We start from the raw sequence: 22,779 nt of genomic DNA on the forward strand, positions 1-22,779 counted from the left end.
CTGGGACTGCCTGATGTCAAGCAGCTTTAAGAGTAAAGGTGCAAATAAAAATATTAAGAATTATAAGCAAATGAATTTCAGAGGAACTTTTAACTAAGAATTTACAGTGGGACTGCTTTAAAAACACTTTAAAGTTGACTCAACTTTAAAGTACTTTTCCAAAGAGCTGTTCTTGCTTTCAACTAACCAAATGTCTTCAACTTACGAAAAAGAAAACTTCCTGAAAGATTCTAGAATAACTGTTTACAAAGACTCATCTCCATGGGTCAAAAAACATACTGACTTGAAGGGATAGGAGTATAATTCGCAGATCAGAACATTTTGCCACATACACATTTATTCCATCTGTCACTGTAAAGTTGTTCACTGCTTCTTTTACAATAAGAGAAAACCTCCTTTTCATTATGAGAAGAGCAACTGTTAACAATAGGCATTATTCTTCATTTTTTTCTTTTGTACGGAATAAGGGACTCTTTGACACAAAACTAAAATGGTTTATTAATTCCCAAATGCTCTGATTTTTTAAGTCCATTTAAATAAAATCCAGTCTGTGAAGAAAGTTAACGTTATGATTAGAAGTCTGACAGATTATTCTACCTTAATAAATAAAAGCATGCTAGCAGAGCAGCAGAGGGTTTCCATGGTAAACTGCCAACACAGGAGATCAGATCCTGGCCTAGAGGGCTGCTTCACTTAAAAATAGATGTATTGTTTAAAAAAAAAAAGATATATTGTGTATTGTGTGTACTGCAATTACTTTACTATAATTGTCTTGTCACTTACACAGGAGACCAGGCTGATGACACAGGTCTGTAAAGACCTACAGGTCACAGCATCACTTGGAGGCCAACAGAGTGTTCTGAATCATCTCAAGCACACACACAGGTATACAGGAAAGTGGCTGCTACTCATGTACTGTACACTGGATCTACCTTATTTATAAAATAGCAATGACACCTACTGTGTAATAAGCACATGTTAGACTAGAAGCCATGAAGTGTATACAAATAGGTGCAGGCTGTTGAGCCTTTTTCAAACGCATGTCACTACAACAGTCACTGTCATCATTACCATCACCATCAGCACCTCCATCGCCACCACCTCCATTCTCCTTGCTGTCTGGTTCTCCTTCAAGAGAACTCATGAGGACTGGCAGCCCTGGAACTCCCAGAACAGAGAGATATAAAACCAGAAATCCCCGGGACATGAAGATTCAGCTCTCCACGAGCCTCCCGCTATGACAACCTAATTGCAGTCTCTGAAGACAGAATGTACAGTTTTCCACAGATTTTCAGAGGTTTCTGTGATGTCAAAACTATTAAGAACCAGTGCCTGGAAGTCTAGAAATGGACAGGAGGTCAAGGAAAGGTTTCTCTCAACCTTATGAGCACCATCATTAATATGGTACTATTGGTTTGTCTGCTGTGCAAGCAAGGGCTACACATGGCCCTGTCGGCCACTGTGCTTAGGAGAGGCTAGAAAAGGAGACAAGACTACTCTGTCCTTGAGTTCTGGGAGACAGACAAGAAAGAGATAAACAACACCCTGACATGTGACAGAAGAACATACAGAAAGTGCTCCTGGAACAAAGCAGACTACCTGTTCTAAGAGAGGCAACAATGGCTTGAGAGGCCGACCTAACCGAGGTTTACTGGGTGCCTCTTTTATGAGTCCAGTGGTTAAAGATTTAGCATCCACACACACAAGAAGCTCACAATTTAGGGGGTAAAATACATATTCAAACGACAGTGATACTTATAGTAATATATATTAAAAAAAAAAAAAAAAGACATACAAAAAAAGAAGAAAAAATGAGCTCCCTAAGAAGGAGAAGGCTCATCAGGAGAGGTTTATTATGCAGTCAGGGTTAATAAGGGCCCATCTAGAGGTCAATGTGTCACCCAAAAGCAGGGAGACAGGACACAATGGGGCAGAGCAGGGCGGGGAGGGCCTGGCTCCATCTGGCTGAAGCACAGGGGACGTATGGGAGCCAAGGAGAGAACACGGACTAGTGGCAGGGAGAGGCATGTCAGCCTGCACTAAAAACTTTGGGCTTGGGGCACCTGGGTGGCTCAGTGGGTTAAGCCGCTGCCTTCGGCTCAGGTCATGATCCCAGGGTCCTGGGATCGAGTCCCGCGTCGGGCTCTCTGCTCAGCAGGGAGCCTGCTTCCCTCTCTCTCTCTCTCTCTCTGCCTGCCTCTCCATCTACTTGTGATCTCTCTCTATAAAAAATAAATAAATAAAATCTTTAAAAACTTTGGGCTTTATGTAAGGGAGGCACCAAATGGTTTTAAGAAAGATCTGATGAGACACAGAAGGCCAGGCCCCTGTTTCAAGAATCAGGTCTGTATTACCACAATACCCTCAAAGCCCACTTCAAACCACATCAATCTTTATTATACCACTACACACACACACGGACTGCAAAATTCAATGGCACGAGGTCAGTACGTACCATCATTCCCATCACTCATCATATCTTTAGAATTTCATACAGGCCCTACATGGAAACAGCATATTACCGTCTAATTTTACTCACGAATTATTGGGACAATCTGGGGAGATAACTTAGTAAGAGAACTTGAAAACAGTGCTGGTTCACAACAAGCATCCAATTAATGTGACCTCTCATTATATACAGATGATGACAGAAAAAGCTTGGGCACCTGGGTGGCTCAGTCAGGTAAGCTACTGCCTTTGGCTCAGGTCATGATCCTGGAGTCCCGGGATCGAGTCCCACATCAGGCCCCCTGCTCAGTGGGGAGTCTGCTTCTCCCTCTGACCCTCTCCCCTCTCAAGCTCTCTCTCAAATAAATAAAATCTTTAAAAAAAGAAAAAGTTCATCAGCAATCAAAAGATAATATGCTTAAATAATCACAAATGAGAAATAATTCTTAAGAAACTACAGAAACTGCTAGGTAACTTTTCTCAAAAAAAGAAAAAAAAAAAAAACATTGAGGCTGAAACTAAAAAGATGACAATCCTGACGAATCTCTTCAGACAGGTCGGCTCACTCAGGCACGGAGAGGCCGCGCCATGCAGCGGGTTCCACACCCTCCTCAGTTTTTCCGGAGCGGCCACCGGGTCACCCGCAACGCAGCTTCACTGGGCAGGCTGCCCCAGCAAGCGCACGTGTGAAGAGTTCCCCGGACCTCCTGTCACTGCCGTTACACCGGGGACCTGCCAATTCAGCAAGCACAGGCATGTGCCTGCGAAGAGGAAGCTTTCCAAGCCCATTTATTCCCGGGAACAAAGATATGAAAGACTGTGCTTCGTGGCATGCTGTCTTGGGCAGGATACACTATTTATAACCAACATTGCTTGACTTTTTCTAAAAAGTGCCATGAAGGTAACTGCAAATACAGTGTTGTTGCAAATACACTTGTATGTTGTACACAATAGGGTACAACATACAAGCAAACAGATAAAAAAATCTTGACAAATCCAGGCCTACGAATGAAAATAACCCACAAACTGGGACTCCTGGATGGCTGGGTCGGTTAAGCCGCTGCCTTCGGCTCAGGTCACGATCCCAGGGACCTGGGATAAAGTCCTGCATTGGGCTCCCTAGCCAGCAGGGAGCCTGCTCTCTGCCTGCCACTCTGTCTGCTTATGCTCTCTCTCTGACAAATAAAAAATTTTTAAAAATCTTAAAAAAAAAAAACAAAAAACCCACAAAATCAAAACAACAGGAACTCAATGGTTAAAAACCAAAATCCAACAAGGGACAAAACACTAAAATGTTTTAAGACCCACTCAATTTTCATAATTGGGCAAGGTAGGCAATAGGAGGAAAAACAAAAACAAAAATAAACAGGCCAGATATTAGCCGAGCATTAGATGTCTCTACACAGAGGCCACTCATCAAGTTATGAACACTCAAGTCTTCAGCAAGTCTTAGAACATAAAAATGGTCCCTTGCCAAGAGGGCTGAGAAGGAGAACAAGTTCACTGGCACAAACCAGATGGCCACTGAGGACAGATGCTGAAGCCAAGAACTGCAATGAGGACAAGGCCAAGAACAAGGACTACCAGGACCGTGATTCAGTGGAGAAGTGGGGGACTGTTAAGTTAACGTCAGCTAGTCATTCCGTGGATTAAAATTAATTTTAAAGGTTAGCCAGGACCCTAACAACCATCGGAAACATTGTTTCAATGAGAAAAAGCTCCAATTAACATCCTGTACAGTTCATACCAGCAGCATTTTTATTTATGAGACGACTAGACCTTCACAATTACAAACCAGTCCGTCTTCACTAAGGAAAACTCACTGTCTGTACTCAGCACGAGTCCCCCACTACTAACCACTTCACTGGAATAATCTTAAATTGCTTAAATGCCACCCTAAGTATTTCTAAACTCCTGTTCACTTCGATGCTAAAGACCAATAAAACACCTTGAGAAGAAAGGATGGAAGAAGACTGTTAGAGTCCATACTCCTTCAAGACCAAGTCTCAAATCTAGCATTCAGGTCTCCAGCCAGCTCCACTCAACCCAGTTCAGCCCAGAATCCCACCCCACTAGTTTTGGGGGGCAATTGGGTGGCTCACCATTAAGTGTCTGCCTTCAGCTCAGGTCATGATCTCAGGGTCCTGGGATCCAGGCCCACATGAGGCTCCCTGCCTCTCCCTATGCCCCTCCCACTGCACTCTCACAAATAAATCTTCAACTAGTGGTTTTCAAATGGGCTCCCTGAGGGCATCTCCAGATCACTCTGTAAAGGGTGAGAGGCAATGAAGTGTAGTGTTGGCAGGCCAGCTGGTTCTGCCACTTAGTACCCACGTGGTCCTAAGTAAGTGACTTCGCTTCTCTGTGAATGTCCCCTCACCAATAACACGGGGATAGCTATCTATCTGGTAGTTGTGACAACTAAATTAATGGAAACACACAGAGTGCTTGGAACAGCCGCCGGTGGTGACAGTGCCTGTGGTTTATTCTAGGACGCCCTTCACCCTTACCATCATCATCACCACCGAGAGCACAGAGCATATTTTCAGTTGTTTCTACTCCATCCTGGATCTGGCCCTTACACATCCTTTAGGATTATATAAAGGCAATGCAGAGCTCCCCCACATTCTGTAGAATGCCACCTGTATCTCAGCACGGAGAGATTTACAACCCAACTCCTCCCCCAACCAGTACTCAGTCAGGACCTCAAGCACCAACTTGCTCAGTATCATGCAAATAACTAAAGAGAAGCGGATCCTGTTTTCTCTCAAAACAAAATGAACTTCTTTAGGATTCCTAATTAGATTCTATTTTCACCTTAACATCCTCCAGCTTCAGAGGAGGAACCTACCCGACAGAAATGACATGCCCTCCCTGCCTGGTCTCAGACAGACAGAGTCACGCGCAAGCGCGCGCGCGCGCGCGCACACACACACACACACAATTAGATTCTATTTTCACCTTAACATCCTCCAGCTTCAGAGGAGGAACCTAATCCTGACAGAAATGACATGGCCTCCCTGCCTGCACGCAGACACACACACACACGCACACACTGACACACAGACACACACACACACACACACACACACACACACACACACACGGGCGTGCGCGCAGACCGTTACTCCTAAACCCAGCAACAGCACATTATCATCACATAATTCCTGCCAAACCCTGATTTTCAATCTCACTGTGGCTAAGAAGTCGGTTTCTTTTCTGTTCAACTTCCTGAGGAAAAGAACAAAAAGAACAAGACAGGAGCCACTGCATAGGAGACAGGAGATGCCCACACCAGAGCCCCTCCAGCGACAAATCTGCGGACTCCCTCACGCGGCCTCCCCCCAGTCCCTGTTCCAGTCCCTGCTGCCAGACACTCTAGACGCAGCTCCAGCAGCGGGAACAGGTCCCTCCACAGACACCACACTCCTCAGGACTGCCCAGCTGTTAGCCACTCTTACAGACTTTTTGGTCCCAGCACTTGAGGTCATTAATATCATTCTTTGCATTCTATGTCCTGTTATGCCAGCAGGCCCTAGGAAAAAAGCCTAGGTCCTTGGCTGTATGGATACCCTACTTAAAGTTGGGAAAGTTTTAATTTTGTTTTAATTGGAGTAATTAAGATAATTAAAATATTCAGACTTCTGCCAGATCAGAAAGAAACCCCGGAAACATCTGCCCTCTCACTGAGGTCAACAGTAAGGTTAACCTGGATTGAGGGGCGCCTGGGTGGCTCAGTGGGTCGAGCCTCTGCCATGGGCTCAGGTCATGATCTCAGGGTCCTAGGATCGGGCCCCCGCATCCGGCTCTCTGCTCAGTGTGGGGCCTGCTTCTCCCTCCCCCTCTCTCTCTCTGCCTGCCTCCCTGCCTATTTGTGATTTCTTTCTCTCTGTCAAATAAATAAATCAATCTTTAAAAAAAAAAAAAAAAAAAAAAAGGTAGCCTGGATTGAAATTCCCTTCTGGTCCCACTATACAAATCTGTTCATTCTGTGTCCCCTAACCAAGGAGAGCCAGGAGCCAGTCCCCAGATGGGTAATCCAGGAACCGAGCAGTAACTAACACTCCCTCGTGGTGTGAATGTAACCATGGACTCTTGTGCCTATTTTCCCTCCCACACTTCATGAATGGTGATTTATCTTGTTGCAACAGCTGTACTTCCATATTAATTCTGCCCATGTCTTTTCACCAAAATGTAAATTTCAATTCTGAAACCACAATTGGGATTCTAAGAGCAACACGGCATTAGTAAGTTTAGAAATTTGTAAGTTTAGAAAATTGCTCTTATCTTAATGAAAAACATGGTCTCCCCAAATAAGTAGAGAAGTAGAAGTGGAAAAGGGCAACCCTCTTACTGGGATGCATTATACTAACAGCCAAAAACTGTACCAAAGTACTCTAGACCAATGAAAACATACTTAAGGCAACTCATTACAATACATACATCAGGGGACTAGACCCCAATTACCAACAATTAAAAAAAATCTTTTGGCCAAGCATGTTTCTAGACATCACCTTACGTTAAAGGCTAACAAGAAGCTGCACCTTTTTACTGATGCTCAAGTAATAGTTAACTTGATGTGTACCTATCGGCCAGGAACACCAAGCTGAATTTATTCCCTAAATCTGCAAGAGGGATCCTCCAGATTCTGTTCTGCTCAACTCTAAAACTGACAACAAAACAACTGGGCACATACGTGAAATGAAAGTGGGGGTGAATGCTGAGAAGCAAAAAGTCAGACAAATAAAAATCTAAATGTGAAATTACACATGCTTCAGAGATCTTCCACTAACATTTGTTAAATCTGCTTTATGACCAGCCCTGTAGATTTTTCAGGAGACAAAGGGAGGGGGTGATTTTAATAAGAGCCCTGGAGATTGGCTCTCTAACAAGACCTATTTCCCAAAATCGTTTTCACCGAACCTCCAAACCCAAGACAGACGAGCCATCATGTGGGCACGGATTTGTCAGGACAGTTCACCAACATCCAGAGGCCACTCCAGGCAAAGCATGTGACACAGTGAGAGATTATCAGAGGAGTCAAATGACAGTCACCCCCACACAGGGATTCCATTCACCTCCTTGCAAAGCCAATTAGCAAAATATGTACAAAATGCAGTGCTAACAGGACTGTACATTTGCCTACATATTTTAGATAGTTCATAGAATTTCTAGTTAAAAAACTACTTTTCAGGGGATGTTTCAAATTTAAATAGTTTTTTTTTTTTTTTAAAGAACAGGACCATAAAAATAGTAAGAACTAAATTCAGATTGCTAATTATATTCTCTGTTCTATGAAAAGAACGCAAATGATACACCTATTTGACAATGCTGAAATAGGTACAATACCCAGAAAACTTACTTATATTACTCAACCAACACTATAGTTTAAAGTTAAGTCAAAGGCAAAAAGCAAACAGTTAAGTGGGCAAGTTCATGGTCCTGCACAGGCCCTTCCTTGGCAATTAGCCCAGTATAACATGTTACACTAGAAAACAAAGTAACAGCATGAAAGAAACTGGCAATGAACAGCTTCTGAAGTTCTAGAAAGGTGTTATTAAAGCTGACCTGAGCCAGGCCATCTTCAACTCATGCTGAATTTAGTCAACTCATGCTGACTTCACAGGAACCCCGCCTGTGTTCCTGAACTTCTACTTTTCTTCATCTGACAGGTACCTCTCCACAAGGAATTTGTTAGACAAACCCCCAAAAAAGAACATACCTAATTTTACTATTTCTACTGCACCAAACATACTGACTTTTCCTGAAAGAATTCTGTACCACGACGCCAACTGTCTTGCCAAGAATCTCTAAAATAACTTGGGCTGATAATTCTATTGCCAAAAACACATCTTACAATGGGTAAATACTACTCGATAATTTTGATTCAATTCCAGAAAAAGATAAACAATCTACTGTGTTATTAAGTACTTTTTTCTGTAAAGTCAAAGACTACACAACAGATGACCAAGAATTTCCAACTTTGCACCTTCAAATCTCAGTATTTATAGAGATACTCAACAGTTTCTTACATACTCACTAGCCCCTCTGCCCAGTCTCACTTCCTCCCCTTATCCCCCTCTAAGCACCACCAGGAAGCTCTGACACTGCCATTCAGCTCTGAAAATTACTACAGATTTCAGAACACAGACCTGTTTGGTGGGTTGTTTCCCCTTTTTTCCTGGTTGTAAGAATATCCCAATCTCTTAAATTTATAGGCAAAAAAATACTCATTTCTAAATGAGTCTTTAAAAAGCAACAAAAGTGGTGCCCGGGGTAGCTCAGTGGGTTAAGTGGCTAACTCTTGACTCCAGCTTGGGGAGCCCCACACCAGGCTCTGTGCTGAGCATGGAGCCCACTTGAGGTTCTCTCTCCCTCACCCCTGTTCATATGTGCTCTTGATCTCTTTAAAAAATAATACATACACACATAAAAAGCAATGTAAAAATACTCTTTCCCCTTGAAAGAAAAAACCCAAAAGGCAGTGCTCACATAATTAAGTCGTCAGGTAATGTAAAGTAAAACTATACTATTTTTTTCTATTTTCTGTCTCAACTTTAACTTGTACCAATTCTTTTTAGGCTTTCAAGAGCAAAAAGGAAAAAAGGGGAAAAAAAAGGTAGGAATAATGGTCCTTGGGAAATTCACAAACATAGTCATTGTTTCAGCTGCAGTTCTTAAATTTTGGATATTCTCGCATGTACTTGAAAATTCAAATTAATATTGAATTATGGGCTCTAGATTTTATACATTTTATTTATATATATACATATATATTAATATTAATATATTTATATATGTGTGTGTGTGTGTGTATATATATATATATATATATATATATATATATATATAAATTTCTCTTTAGGTGAGTGACTAAAAGAAAACAGCATAACCAACAGCCGACAGTTAAACTAGGATTTAAAAATCTGGCTCTAGCAGCCATCTTCTGTCCCCAGGGGTGAGCACCTCATCTCAGCTGGGCCACTGGAGACCCACGCTGAGCACCAACCCTACTCCCCTGTCCCTATGTCATCCCCCTGACCCTGCCCCCGCCGTCCCACCTCTGCTCCAACAGGATGAGAGACGTGATGGTGAACCAGGAGAAGCTGCGCATCGGTGGGAGAAGACATGCTCGCAAAAGAAGGTGGTTCACAGAACAGCTACAGCAGATGATTAAAAAAAAACCTTCCATTTTGCTTGAAGAAGTTAGAGGGAAACACGATTTCCAGTATGAAAGGAGGGACTGCGCTCAGAAATCAAGGAGCAGGGATGCGGTAGGCCTCCCCAGCAGAAAACACTCGCGGTGAGCACGCTGATACATAGCGAAGACAGAAACACTACCCGGCATCTCAAAGCAACTAGGTGCAGATGGTCTGACCAGTCCAAGACGACGGGCAGCCGCTCTGCCCACACAACCTGCAGACGGCAAAGCCCCACTTACTGCTGGAGACCAGGGTAACGGGGACATTCCAGATCGTGTGCCAGTTAAGAACAAAGCAAAGTGAAAGGACTCAACTTCTAAAGAAGACAGAACCCGAAGAAGTTACTGACAATGGCTATCATGTATGAGCGCTCCTTTTTAAAATGTGGTTCTGGGGTCTGATAAAATCTAGAGCCCAGTATTTTTAAGTCCAAGGCCCATGGACACTGCAGCTCTTTTCAGTTTTTGCTTAGGCACAATTCATTCTTTGCAGCTAATTATGCGGAAGAAGCTGGGAATAATGTTTGAAACAGGCTGATAAAATTCTTTGCCTAGTATACAGTTTTATTTTTTAGGCCATGGACACTAATTTGTACACAAAAGCAAAGTGTATAGAAAACGAATCATGGCCCCAACATACAGCTGACAATCTCATGAAATGTGATTATACTGCCATTTATAATCTTTAATGTAAAAAAAAAAAAGTGGTATTTTATACATTACACTGAAATTTAAAAAGTTAAAAAAAAAACAAAAAGAAAAAGTAAATCTCTAGAAACTAAAAGAATAAGTAAAAAATGAAAAATAAATAAAAATCTGGTATTTTAGATGAGTGGCATATAATCCATAGATACAGCTAACACAGGTGAGTGGTATATAACTCATTAGAAAAAGAATCCCTTTACTAAGCAAAAGTACATTAAAATATAATAGCCTCTAAAATAACTGATTTCTAGAATAATTACATGCTTCTTGTACTTTATACATATTAGATGTACACATGGTTGGTGGGGTGGGTGTTAAGAAGAGAATTTACTTACGGTATTACTGAATATAAACTTGAATTTTCAGTGTATTAAGAAAAGCATCTTTTTTAGAATGGATATGTTCACAAAGGAAACATCAAGGAGATTAATAAACTGACTCCATCTAGGGCAGTTCACCTAGCACTGGGATTACTACCCAGTTTCCTTCTATTTCCACTATCATTCTCAGAGGACGTTCAAAGCCAAAATAATCACTAATTTACTCACATGTCAGTTTAACACTTAATGAGCAGTTTCCACATGCCTGGTACTTCTTGCTAGGGCTAAGGACAGAAAACACAGGTGCTAAAAGCCTCTCCTGGAAGGTGGTACGGGGCTGAATGTGTCCCCCAAAATTCATGCATTCAAGTCCCAATTCCCAGTACCTCAGGATGTGATTTGGAGAAAAGAACTTGAAAGAGAGAAATAAAATGAGGTCATCAGGGTGGTCCCTAATCCAACAGGACTGGTGTCCTATATGAGATCAGGACCCAGACACACACAGGGAAGACGATGTGAAGACAGAGGGAGAAGACAAGCCAAGGAGAAAGACTCCAAGAAAACCATGCCCACACCTCCAACTCCGACTTCTAGCCTCCCGAACTGCGACAACCACCAGTGTCTGTGGTTTAAGCCACCCCATCTGTGCACTCTGCTACGGCAACCCCTCTTCCTCAGGGAGACGGACCCATAACTCCAGTGTCTTGTGAAAAGCAGCTACATTAGAGATCTGCACAAAGTACGAAACAATACATACTCTGGCCTAAACTGGCTATCTTGGATATTCTGGTTTTAGGCTCTTACTCCAGGTGGAAGAGTCCCATAATAAAGCATTCCTACCATCTCTAATACGCGAACAGACTCTCTAACACGTGCTGGGCAGACTTCACACGTTATTTCACTTTATCACCCATTCATCTTGTAGCCATTTTGAGTGTCCCCATCTCAGAGAAGACGTCCGCCGCAGTTAGACAACTAACTTGTCAAGATCACCCTGAAAAGAGCCAAGTTCTCTCCATGCAACACAGCCCTGCTCTGCTTCTGATCCTCAAAAAAAAAAACCTGGAGGACCTCCTAAGGATAGCAGCCCGCATCATGGAAGTTTCAGCAGAGCCTGCTCTGGGCACTGCGTTGTCTCCTAGGGGTACAGTAATCTCTGAGAAGTGTGCTGGGTAGTGCGAGGGGCTGTTCTAAGTCTGCAAAGAGTCTGGAAGGGTTTCTCAAAGTTACAGCAAAACCACAATCATGCCTCTGATAATACAGAGCACAAACTAAAAGATCAGTATCAGTGGTGATGATGACAATTTTCTCCTGGTTTCTTTTTGTTTTGTTTTCTTTCATTTTTTTTGTTTGTTTGACTCATTTTATGCCACATCATTCAGGTTCCTTAATTGCAAACTCATTGCTTACTACACAGAGAGACACCTATAAAAGGACAAAAAGCATGCAATGTGTACCCTGACAGAGGTCAACGGTAAAGCAGCTAGCACCAGGCAGAAATTTCCTTTAGGAAAACCAGAGTAGTAAGAACGTATTTACCTGTTTCTTCATCTATTTTGAAAACACCTACACCAGAACCATCTCTAATCGAATAGCGGATCTCCCCATCTCGTCCTGTGTCCTCATCATGAGCAGATACTGTCAATATGGAGGAGCCAATAGGGACATCTTCTTTCACAACACCCTTTTCCACGAAGCTGGAAAACACTGGTGGGTGTAAGTTCTCGTTCACATCAATGACCTCCACTTCAACATAGCAAGTGGAAGACAGAGAAACTGGCTTCCCTTTGTCTTTGGCCCTCACGGTGAGATTATACACTTGCTTCTTCTCAAAGTCCAAATGGTGAACAATTCTGACTGCTCCGCTGAGTTTATCCACATCAAAGTGTCCTTCTCCATGGTCCAGAAGACTGTACCTCACTTGACTAGACTGGCCTAAGTCAGGATCATAGGCCTCCAACCACATGATTATGGTTCCTTCTGGAAGGTCCTCTCGAACTTTCACACGGTAATTAGGGGGGATGAATCTAGGTGGGTTGTCATTAACATCCTCTAATGATACCTTCAAAAGCACAGTGGAAAGCAACTGGGGCTCTTCTCGGGCTTGATCCCTGGCCTCAATCTTTAAGTAATGCACATGTTGTACTTCTCGATCCAAAGGGTACACGATTTTAACAACTCCCGTCATGCTGTCAATGGAAAATTTATCTGTGTCTGTAAGAATAGAGTAGGTCACATGTCCATTGGGCCCTAAATCTTTATCTGTGGCTTCAACCTGGATGATTTCACTATTCAGCTCCCTGTCTTCGCTCACTTCAACAAAATAGCTCTCCTGCAAAAACTCTGGGGGATTATCATTGGCATCCAGAACTCTGATGTCTAGGAGACGCCACGCGGCCTTCTGTGGTATACCAAGGTCAGAGACTGTAATGTTCAGGGTGTACTTTTCTGTTGTTTCACGGTCAAGTGGTGATAAAATTTTTAGCATTCCAGTTTCCATGTCAATAATGAAGCAACTATCCTCATTTCCTCCAGAAATAGCATAGACCAGTTTTCCATTGAAGCCAGTGTCAAGGTCAGTAGCATTCATGAAAATTACGTTGGAACCCACTGGATGGTTTTCTTTTACTTCAATGCCAGTTGGAAGGGTACTTCTGAACTGAGGCGCATGCGTGTTGACAGAGTGGGAATCGAAGAAAATATCTTCGACCTCTCCCTGACTGTGTAACTTATTTGCCTGCAGGAGCTTCTCCGCCAGCATTTTGGCAACGCCAGTCTCTTCACACTGCAAATGCACTGGCTTGCGCCTGGCAGCCACGGTTAGGTTGATGTATAACGGGGTGGCGAAATTTTCTCCATCTGTAGCTGTGATTCTCAGGCTCTGAAAGGACACCTTGGTCCCTACGCCATCCAGGAGCGACTGCTTCAGGGATAACACCCCAGAGTTGGGGTTTAAGCTAAACAGATCTAGTTCATTTCCGGCTTCAATCTGATATTGGACCAACTGAAGTTCGTCGGCATCGATGGCGGAGACGGTGGTTATCTGCTCCCCGACACCTAGATCCCTGGGAATCGTCCCCTCACAGTTGATTTTCTCAAATAAGGGTGTGTTGTCATTCAAGTTATTCAGAGTCACCGTGGCAAGGACTTCAACTTCCCGGCGGTACGGCAAGCCCCAGTCTGATGCTCGGATCCTCAGAGTATAAACTCGAGGCATCAGTTCGTAGTCCAAGTCTTCTGAAGTGCTCACAGCACCAGTGAAATGGTTAATGACAAACGGCACGTGATTTAAGTTGGCAATGCTGTAGGTCACATAGCCGTTCTCACCCTCGTCAGGGTCTACCGCACTCACGCTCAAGACCGTCGTCCCAATGGGCACATTCTCATCAAAAGAGGCTTTGTAAGCGGTCTGGGTAAATTCAGGTGGATTGCTATTCGCACTTAAGACTTTAACCAAGACCCTGGTGGAGGCTCTTCTGTCACTTGTTGTTACCTCGAGTTCAAAATGGGACGCCTGCTGTCTTTTAATTGGTTCTAAAATGGAAATGAGACCAGTGTTGTGATTTAAACTGAATTTAGCTTTTCCGGGTGTACTTTTAAAAACATACTTCAAATGAGAGTAACTAGGCGTGACTTTCACCATGACCACAGGTGTATTGGAAGGAGCAAATTCACTGATCTCCGCTCTATAAACATCTTTTTCAAACTTGACCGGGCCGGCTTTGAACTGTGGAGAAGTCACACGAATGACTTTTAAGGAAGAGAACTGGGGAGGAGTCCCTTTATCTTTAGCCTGCAGCGTCAGATTATAGCCAAAAGGATGACTGTCCCAGTCGATGGCACCCACTGCTTTGACTTTATATTCTTTGCTCCCCGGGGAGGACCTCACTGTTCTAAACTGTTGAAGGAGGTCACCGGCCACAATGGTTAAGGAAGCTATTTCCCCGTTGAGACCCTGATCGCAGTCCTCCACGGTCACGATGGCGTACGTTGGGTCCTTGTCCAGCTCTGACGGGGACAGTGTCACCGCAGTTATGGCAGGAGCACACTCGTTGGCCTGCTCCACGTAGACGGTCAGCTTGGCCATGCTGCTGATACCACTGCTTCCGTAGAGTTTCATCCCACGGTCCACAGCTAGAATCTCCATTTCATAAAGCCTGGTCTCTGCATAATCGAGTCTACCAGTTAAAACTACCACACCGCTGGTTGGGTGAATTGCAAACATGTCTGTTCGGTCTTTGAAACTGTAGTAAAACTCTCCATTGGTTCCTATGTCTGCATCTGTGGCGCTGACTCTTGCAATGCTGGTCCTTATAGCTGTGTTTTCAGGCAAGGAAACACTGTACGAGGTGGGTGAGAAGAGAGGTCTCAAGTCATTTGTATCCAACACTTGTACCCTGACCTTTGCCCGGGCTTCAGCGTTAGTATTTTTTTCAACCGCTTTGACTATCAGGGTGTAATGGTCTTTCACTTCTCTATTCAGAATAGCTGTATTTCCTCCTTTGGTCCTTATTCTTAAGAAGCAAAAGTCCCCAAGAATGTACTCTTCAGCTTTGAAAAGGTTTTCGTTGTCTCCGGAGACAATTTTGTACCGTAACTCCCACGATGGATTTGTAAGGTAAATACCCATCTTCACAGGATGCCCCACATAGGTTTTCGCTGCAGAGTTTTCGTGCACCGTGACATTGTACTGGAAATGTGTAAACTGGAGAGGCATCTGGGCAAGTGTTGGGCTTCCGTCACCATCTTCAAAATGCTGGAGGAGGAGGAGGAGAAGCGGAAGCAAGACCAGGGGTCTCCCCATCGCTTAACCCTCGGGAACCTAAAACAGAACAAAGAAGTAAGAATCAAGACCTCAAAGAAATGAAACAATGTAAATTTGTTCTGTTAGTTTGTCTGGGAACTTACATCTTAATAAAGTATTATACATCTGTATGAAATGTAAATAAATGTAATAGTTATTGGGTTTTTCACTGTTTTCCAGGTATCAATACCTCTAACATGTCTGGAATTACTAGGTTTAAGAGAATATTTTTCTCATACTTTGATGACTCAAGGTAAAGAATTGTAAGGCACGTCAAAGACTGCCAACTGTTAACAACTAAGTTGTATTCTGATATTTAAATCTTCAAGACAAATATAACGAAATTGTTAACAAAGGGAAACATCAAACATTTTTTAGGTTTACTCATACACAATAAATTTAATGCACCAAAGCTCACAAATTTAATGCCACTATAGTACCCTAAGCTCAAGAAGCTTTGAACAATTTAGAACAAAAACTCTAAAAGGCGGTTTCCTATGACCTCCCATAATGACATAATGTAATCTCCTTTCAAAATTTATCCTGAAATTATTTCTTTATAAGAGTAATTAAGTTCACTCCCTACAAAATTTAAGGGTTTATTGTCTTGCTTAGCACTACATAACTACTTAAGGATATTAAAATAATTATAAAATAATTACATCGTTTTGATACTGAAGTCACTTCTAAAACAACATGAGTCAAAAAAAGAGTCCACTTACAAATGGGAAACCAGCAGCTTAACGTCAAAGAGAACTTTTCCCAAGTCAGCAAAGCAAATTTCACCACCCACGTCAATGTTTTCTCACCAATGATGTCAACGACCAGTGTTCCCTACTGAATATAAGACATGCACATATGCACACAGCTAAAGCATCTAAGCTAAACACATGGAGGGGGCCCAATCAAGGCAGCAAGAAGGAAGACGCTGTAGGCAGGCGCTCTTCCATCTCAGAGGGTGAGATGGAAGGCAAGGGGGCATTTGAGACAGGACTGCCTTTATTTAACGGAGGAAGGTAGGAAGGCCACTGGGCTGGCCTACTGGGTGGGCAGAACAATTATTTTCAGACTGACTGCTCCTCTACATGCCAACAAATTCGCAAATCAAGGGAGCCTCACAAAACATCCCAGTACTGAGCAGAGGGCAAGACTGCACCTTGGTGAAGTAACTCTCAGATGAAGATTCACGGAATGGGAGCCCCACCCAAACGTGAAAGCAGCAGCGGACTGGAGTGCGGGTTCAAAGGCCAGCTGAAATTAGCACAGCACCGTTAATTTACAGTATCTTAACTGCACCACTGCCAACTTTGCCCCATTAGTCATTTTAGGAGGAGGAAAAAAAGAAGCCCTGTAATGTGCAAAGCAGTAAGAAGCTTCACTGCAGCTGGGCACCCTACCTTGTTCTTCAGCTATCCTGCCATATCCTCGGCCAATAGAGTCAGGAGATTACATAGATTTTTGGCTTCCAGGAGAACAATCATCATTTAAACAAGGTATGAAAACAATTTTCTCCCCAATGTCTTCAACTGGTCAACAGTTCTAATATCCAGGGAAATTTTAATTATGTAATGATCCAATGATTTTATCAAAACAAGGGAAAACTTCAACTTAATCTACAGGTATTGGGAATCTGCTATCATGTAAAGTACATGGAACTAAAGGTCATTTCCTGATCCTGAGGCATTTACAAACTAGGAATAATATGTGTGTGTGCGTGTATATATGTGTATATAAATATATGTATAGAAAATGCTTTTGAAAACACTTAAAAAGCTGATGTTTAACAAGCACTGTCTTTTGTTATACAAGATCTATTACTGCTATCTACTTTACAACAAGGTATTATGCCAGGATTCTACTGTAAACAATTATTTTTGCTATATTCTACATATAAAATATTATACAGCCATTAAAAGGAATAAGACAGCACTCTACATGTTGCTCTATGGAGACCGTCCAGATATGTTAACTGGCAAAATGAAACTGACCCCATTTATGTTTGTAAAAAGGGAGAGGAGATGAATTGTGTGTCTAAGACATGAATGTGCTGAAAAACAGAAAAATTCTGGACGGATAAAAAATAAACTGTCAACAGTGGTAACTTCTGGAGAATGGGCAGCTGAGGGGGAATGTTCATGGTCCACTTTCACTTTTCTATCTGAATTTTTTAGCACAGGTCCATGGTGTCTGTATCAATCATTTACTCCCCTCACCCAATTACTTGATTCATTCAGCAACTATGTAATGAATACCTGCTATGGGCTAGGGGTAGTTCTAGATGCTGGGGATACAAAAGTGAGCCAAACTGGCCACAAAGCCTCACGGAAGACACATTTCCTGGTGAGAAACAAGCAAGAGAGTCTATCACATGCTGATGAGGAGGCAGTAAGCAGGAAAACAAAGAAGGGCAAGCAACTGTGGTCAGGAACCTGAAGGGAAAGAGAAAACCCTAAATTCAAAAGGCCCAGGATGCATTTTAGGATGTTTAGTATTATCCTGGTCTCTACCCGACTAAAAGCCTGTTGGATCTCGTCCATCTCACTCCCCCATCCGAAAAAAGTTTCTAGACACTGCCAATGTTCCTTGGGGCTCCAAATCACCTCCAGCAGAGAAGCAGGAGTTAGAGAAACAGCAGAGACCACTGAGACTGGGGCACATTGGTTGGGGGCTGGGCAGTAAGGGAGATTTTTTTTTCTAAAAATTTTTAATTTTAGAAGCATTTTTAGGTTTGCAGAAAAGTTACAAAGATAGTTTCCCCTACTGTTAACATCTCACATTATTATGGTACACTAGTCACAACTAGTGAACTAGTACTGATACACCGTTATTAGCCAGTTAGAAAACTACTGCACTAATAGGAGTGACAGGCCTTGGTGGCTTAGCCTAGAAATGCCAATACTGGAGGTGAGGAGCAGCAGTTAAATTCTGGATGAATAGGAGGGACAGGGTGGGGGGGGGGCAGGGAGCAAGAGGAGAGAGAGGGGACAAGGGAGACAGGTACCAAGATTCCAAGGTCTGGGTGCTGAGCATGGAGAAAGGAGCTGCCAGGCCCTCTGAGAGGCACAGGATCTAGTGATTAAGATGGAGTTCAGTCCTGGAAAGTTAAAGTGGAAATGCCCACTGTTACCCAACTAATGATTTCAAGTGGGCAGGGAGATGTGTGGGAGAGGTCCAGCCTGGAGACAAAAATTTGACAGTTGCCTGAAAATACAGAAGATGCTATTTAAAACCAAAAACTGAATCAGATCACCCAGGGAGAGAGCACAGATGGGGAAGCAAAGAAAACCAAGCCCTGATGCTCCCCAAGATGTGGAGGACAGAGGAGGAGAAGAACCTGCCCAGGAGACGGGCTACAGTCACTGACGTAGAAGTAGGAAACAGCAACACGGTAAAGACAGGACAGGTCCAACAATCTCTGAAGAGCTGAAGTCCAACATCACAACTTGGAAATGACCCATAAACACTGGCTGGCCCCACGCTGCTGCCTGACCCCAGACGCCTTCTCAGCCAGTAACCCCCACCCAAGGGGAGACCCAACACATCACTTCACGGATTCTGTCCTCCCTCCACTGCCGCTCAGCCACTCGGGCTCCGCCCGCACCCCTCCACTCTCACAGCCCCTTTCCTGAGCCTGGACCACCTTCCTCAACCCACCCACCAGCTCTCCTCAGGGACACCTCGAAGCCGAGGACACCTGATGGACCACAGCCATCACAGAAACCTTTCCACCCCGGAACCAACTCTCGCAGACCTGGCCGACAGAATGCTGCTGTGATTACAATCAATTGTTAAAGCCAATCCTTTGGGTCAGGAGAAGAAAAAATCCATTTTTAAGTATTCCTACTTACTGTTAACCTTTAATAACGTAACCCAGAACCGTGAACTCAGGTTCTGCTATAAAATGCCATGACCCAAGAAATGGTGGCCATTCCTCTGCGCCAAACAAATCACAGGGTTGAAGGGGAAAAGGAAAAAAACCCATAAAGATACTAGTATCATTTCATCTGAAAAGTACATTACCTAGAGTTCAGGCTCATGAAAACTACAATGATTTTAGCTGAAAACTATATTTTGATATTTGGAAGGTGATCATACTCCTTGAACTCACAGTAAGTTAGCACTTCTGCTATGCATTTTCCAAAGTGAAAACCAAGCGTGTTTACTTAGTTCAGCCCTTACAGAAAAGGACCTCAGGTCCACAGCTGAAAAATCTTTAGCATAGATTTCTGAAAATCCATAAATAAGAGAGAAAGATAATTTTTCTAGTAGAAATCAGATATTAACATGCTCATATTTCTTCATTCAGGAGACCTTCACGTCAAGTATTCTGAGTCAATGACTGTGACTGCACATTCTTCACAAAACAGAACACGGCCCGGGCGCTGAGAACGTAACTGCATCAATTCAAATACTTAGGTCCAAGCTGAAGATTCAGGCCTGTTTCCTATGCTCCTGAGACAGGATTAGGTGGTTGCAGCACTACACATGCATAAATTCTATAAAATGCTGTACATTTATTATTTAGAGGCCCCAATTCTTAATAGCCTGTTAGTCCTCCACACCATAGGGAAACAGTATCAATTCCACGCGTGGTGACAAAAATACACAAAAATGTGTTCTCCCTCCCCGTGCTCTCTCCCACACACTCCCATTTTGTAGCAGCAGCAGTAAGAGCGTCACTGGAGTTGAACTTATTACGGAAATTCAAAGCTTAAAGCTCAGTTTGAACAGTGTCACATTTTTAAAGTATTTTTGAAGATGTCTAAACTGCAGGGAAGATACCTACATTTTCAAGGAAAAAGTCACAAAGATGTCAAAGAAAACATGAAATGTAAGTGACTCTTGTTTTTTTAAAAATATAGTATATTAAATAAGCGTTTAATGGCCTCTAAAATCATTTAATAAGAGTCAGAAAAAAGACTGTATCCTACTAAGGAAGTCTGTTAATACAGCTATGACCAATTTGCAGCTTCATAACAGAGACAAGAGAAAAAAAAATCATTTTCCTAATAAATTATAATAGGCACGAACAGGACTCTTAAAAGTTTTTATTGTTATACTGAAAAAATTAATGGGTGGGTCTTCTTTATTTTCTAGGTGCATACCAGATTTTTTTAAGCCTTGTTAGGGCATCTGTCAGTAACAATGGGAGTGGAGAGTCCAGCTATGATGCAGAACAGAAGAGCAGCCTTAGGCTCGGTATGTGTCACTTAACTGCTTCTGGTAATTCTGCATGTTGTTAGTTCTGATTGGAGCTGCAGTAAGCCTGATTACCCTCGCAAAGACATGACTTAGATATTTCCTTCAAACGATTAACAACTGATTCCCATCTACCTCTGAGCAGTCTCCAAACTACTAATACTGACAGCTGAGAACCCCTCGTCTCTCCCCTCAGCACCTCAGAACTCTTCTTCAGGACTTAAAACCTTAAGAAAGTTAGAGACCTCCTAATGTTTATGTAGCCTCCATATAAAATCTGCTACGTGATTTACCTCCTGTATGAATCTATAAGCCGTGTCTACGGGTATCTCAAGAGGATGGTCTCTGGCTGTTCCTAGCTACTGTGTCATAAAAGAAGTCAGGAGAACGCCGGCGGCATACACATTCCTGGCTCCTGGCTGCGCTAGGGATGCCTCGCTCTTCCCTTCTCTCCTCTTTTTACAGAGAAGACGTGACCACTACCTGTTACTCACCTCCAACCACTTTCTCCTCACCCACGCTCCAGGGCAAACGTTGCTCAGCGAGGCTCCATAAACACAGTTTACCCCATGTGATTTAAGATCATTTCACCTAATGTATTTTTTTCTGCAAACAGAAATCACGTAAATGTCACGTTGGCAGGGTAGCCAGTAATTAACACTGGCCACTTCCTTTACTCCCAAATTAGTAAAGTTTAACTACTGGCCAAATTATAATTAGAGTTATTTCAGATGTATGTACAGGTATTTCACTAAATAGATCAGGAATGTGAATAGTTCCCTGTATGGTAAGAAAATGCAAAGTCTGCGGGGGAGAGTCCCTCCTATTCTTCTCCTTAAAATGCTCTCTTCCCCTATTCTCCTTTCTTCCCACCTCTTAGCAAAGATGGGATCCACCCCAGCTACAAATAAAGACACCCTGTAAGGCCAAAACATTCTGCCTTTTCTGAAGCTCCTCTCTAAATGATCACTCCCTCTCAAGCATCACACTGAAATAAGTGCCGTTCTCAAAAGGCCCCTTTGTGTACACACACACCCCTTCATCCCTTCTGGAAAATAAACTTCATTCAAACCTTCCCCTCCTTCAAACTCACACCTTAGGGTTTCACTTTCTTGTTCAGACGAAGTTCTAAAACTGAACGGGCTCTGGGCTACCTTGACTTCTGCCTCCTGTAGAGAAGACCATTTCTCCCCCTCAATGCTCTCCAGGGCCTCACAAACAGCTTCTCCTGATGTCACAAGCCAAGGGCAAATCAGATGCCCTTTTCTCAGCACTCCCTGACTCAAGGTCACACACTACTCACACCCTCCCTGATACCGCGGTGTCCTTCATGCGTCACAGACGACCTAAAACATGGCAATCCGCAGCACAACACGTGAACGATGAATGACACTATGTTGTCCAGAATCTCTTCAACACTCTTTTGCCTTCAAGTTTGTCATTATAAACTTGTCCTTCCGACTGTTGGCACAAGGTATTATCCTCAAAGACCTCACCCACTACCTCACTTTGGAATCCCACATTCCAGCCTTACCTCCCTTAAGAGCGGGAACACCTTCCTGAGATACCATCAGACCTGCGGGGACCGAGCCTTTCACCCACTCCCAATTGCAAAACACCAGCCATTGCACTCGATTATTCCACTGCACTATTTCTACGCCAGCGAAGAGTTTCACCACTTCCCAAACCACTCAGGCTTGCAACCGAAGAAATCAAGTAAGAAAAAACAGGCTGCCAGACATTAAAAACTGTGATCTTGCCCAGGCTTTGTCCCTAACCAACTCTGTGGGTTGAAGGGTGTCGGTGTCTCTCTCTCTCTCTCTCTCTCTCTCTCTCACACACACACACACCCCTTTTATTTCTAACTACCAAACCTTCCTATCTAAAGTTATCGAGACTGGACTTTCCTTCCTCAATTTCTGAAAATTGTTTCCTTTCTATTTCTGCTGCTGCCTCCTAGTTCTTGTATTTGCTCAGGCACAGCATTTCCTAGCTTCCCAGTATTCCGACTTCCTGGGCCCCATACTAGTTGGCCTATCAACCACAATCTCACAAAAACTTCTTTGTGACATTAGACCCTAGTCTGTGAATACTCAATGTTT

At 43.1% G+C, this 22,779-nt stretch overlaps 1 protein-coding gene across 5 annotated transcripts in view; it reads right to left on the bottom strand.

The window, feature by feature from the left end:
• The window catches only part of FAT1 (FAT atypical cadherin 1), a 125,152-nt gene that overhangs the window by 95,533 nt on the left and 6,840 nt on the right, over positions 1–22,779 (bottom strand). For all 5 annotated transcript variants that reach the window (XR_006380997.1, XM_044225438.1, XM_044225436.1 and 2 more), the window contains exon 2: positions 12,214–15,496. Coding sequence is in view for 4 of the 5 variants with exons in the window: in XM_044225438.1 (XP_044081373.1) it covers positions 12,214–15,478 (3,265 nt within the window). In the remaining variant the exon portion in view is untranslated. The remainder of the gene's footprint in view (positions 1–12,213; positions 15,497–22,779) is intronic.

The sequence above is a fragment of the Neovison vison genome, chromosome 11, assembly GCF_020171115.1.
Source record: "Neovison vison isolate M4711 chromosome 11, ASM_NN_V1, whole genome shotgun sequence".
Classification (NCBI taxonomy): domain Eukaryota; kingdom Metazoa; phylum Chordata; class Mammalia; order Carnivora; family Mustelidae; genus Neogale; species Neogale vison.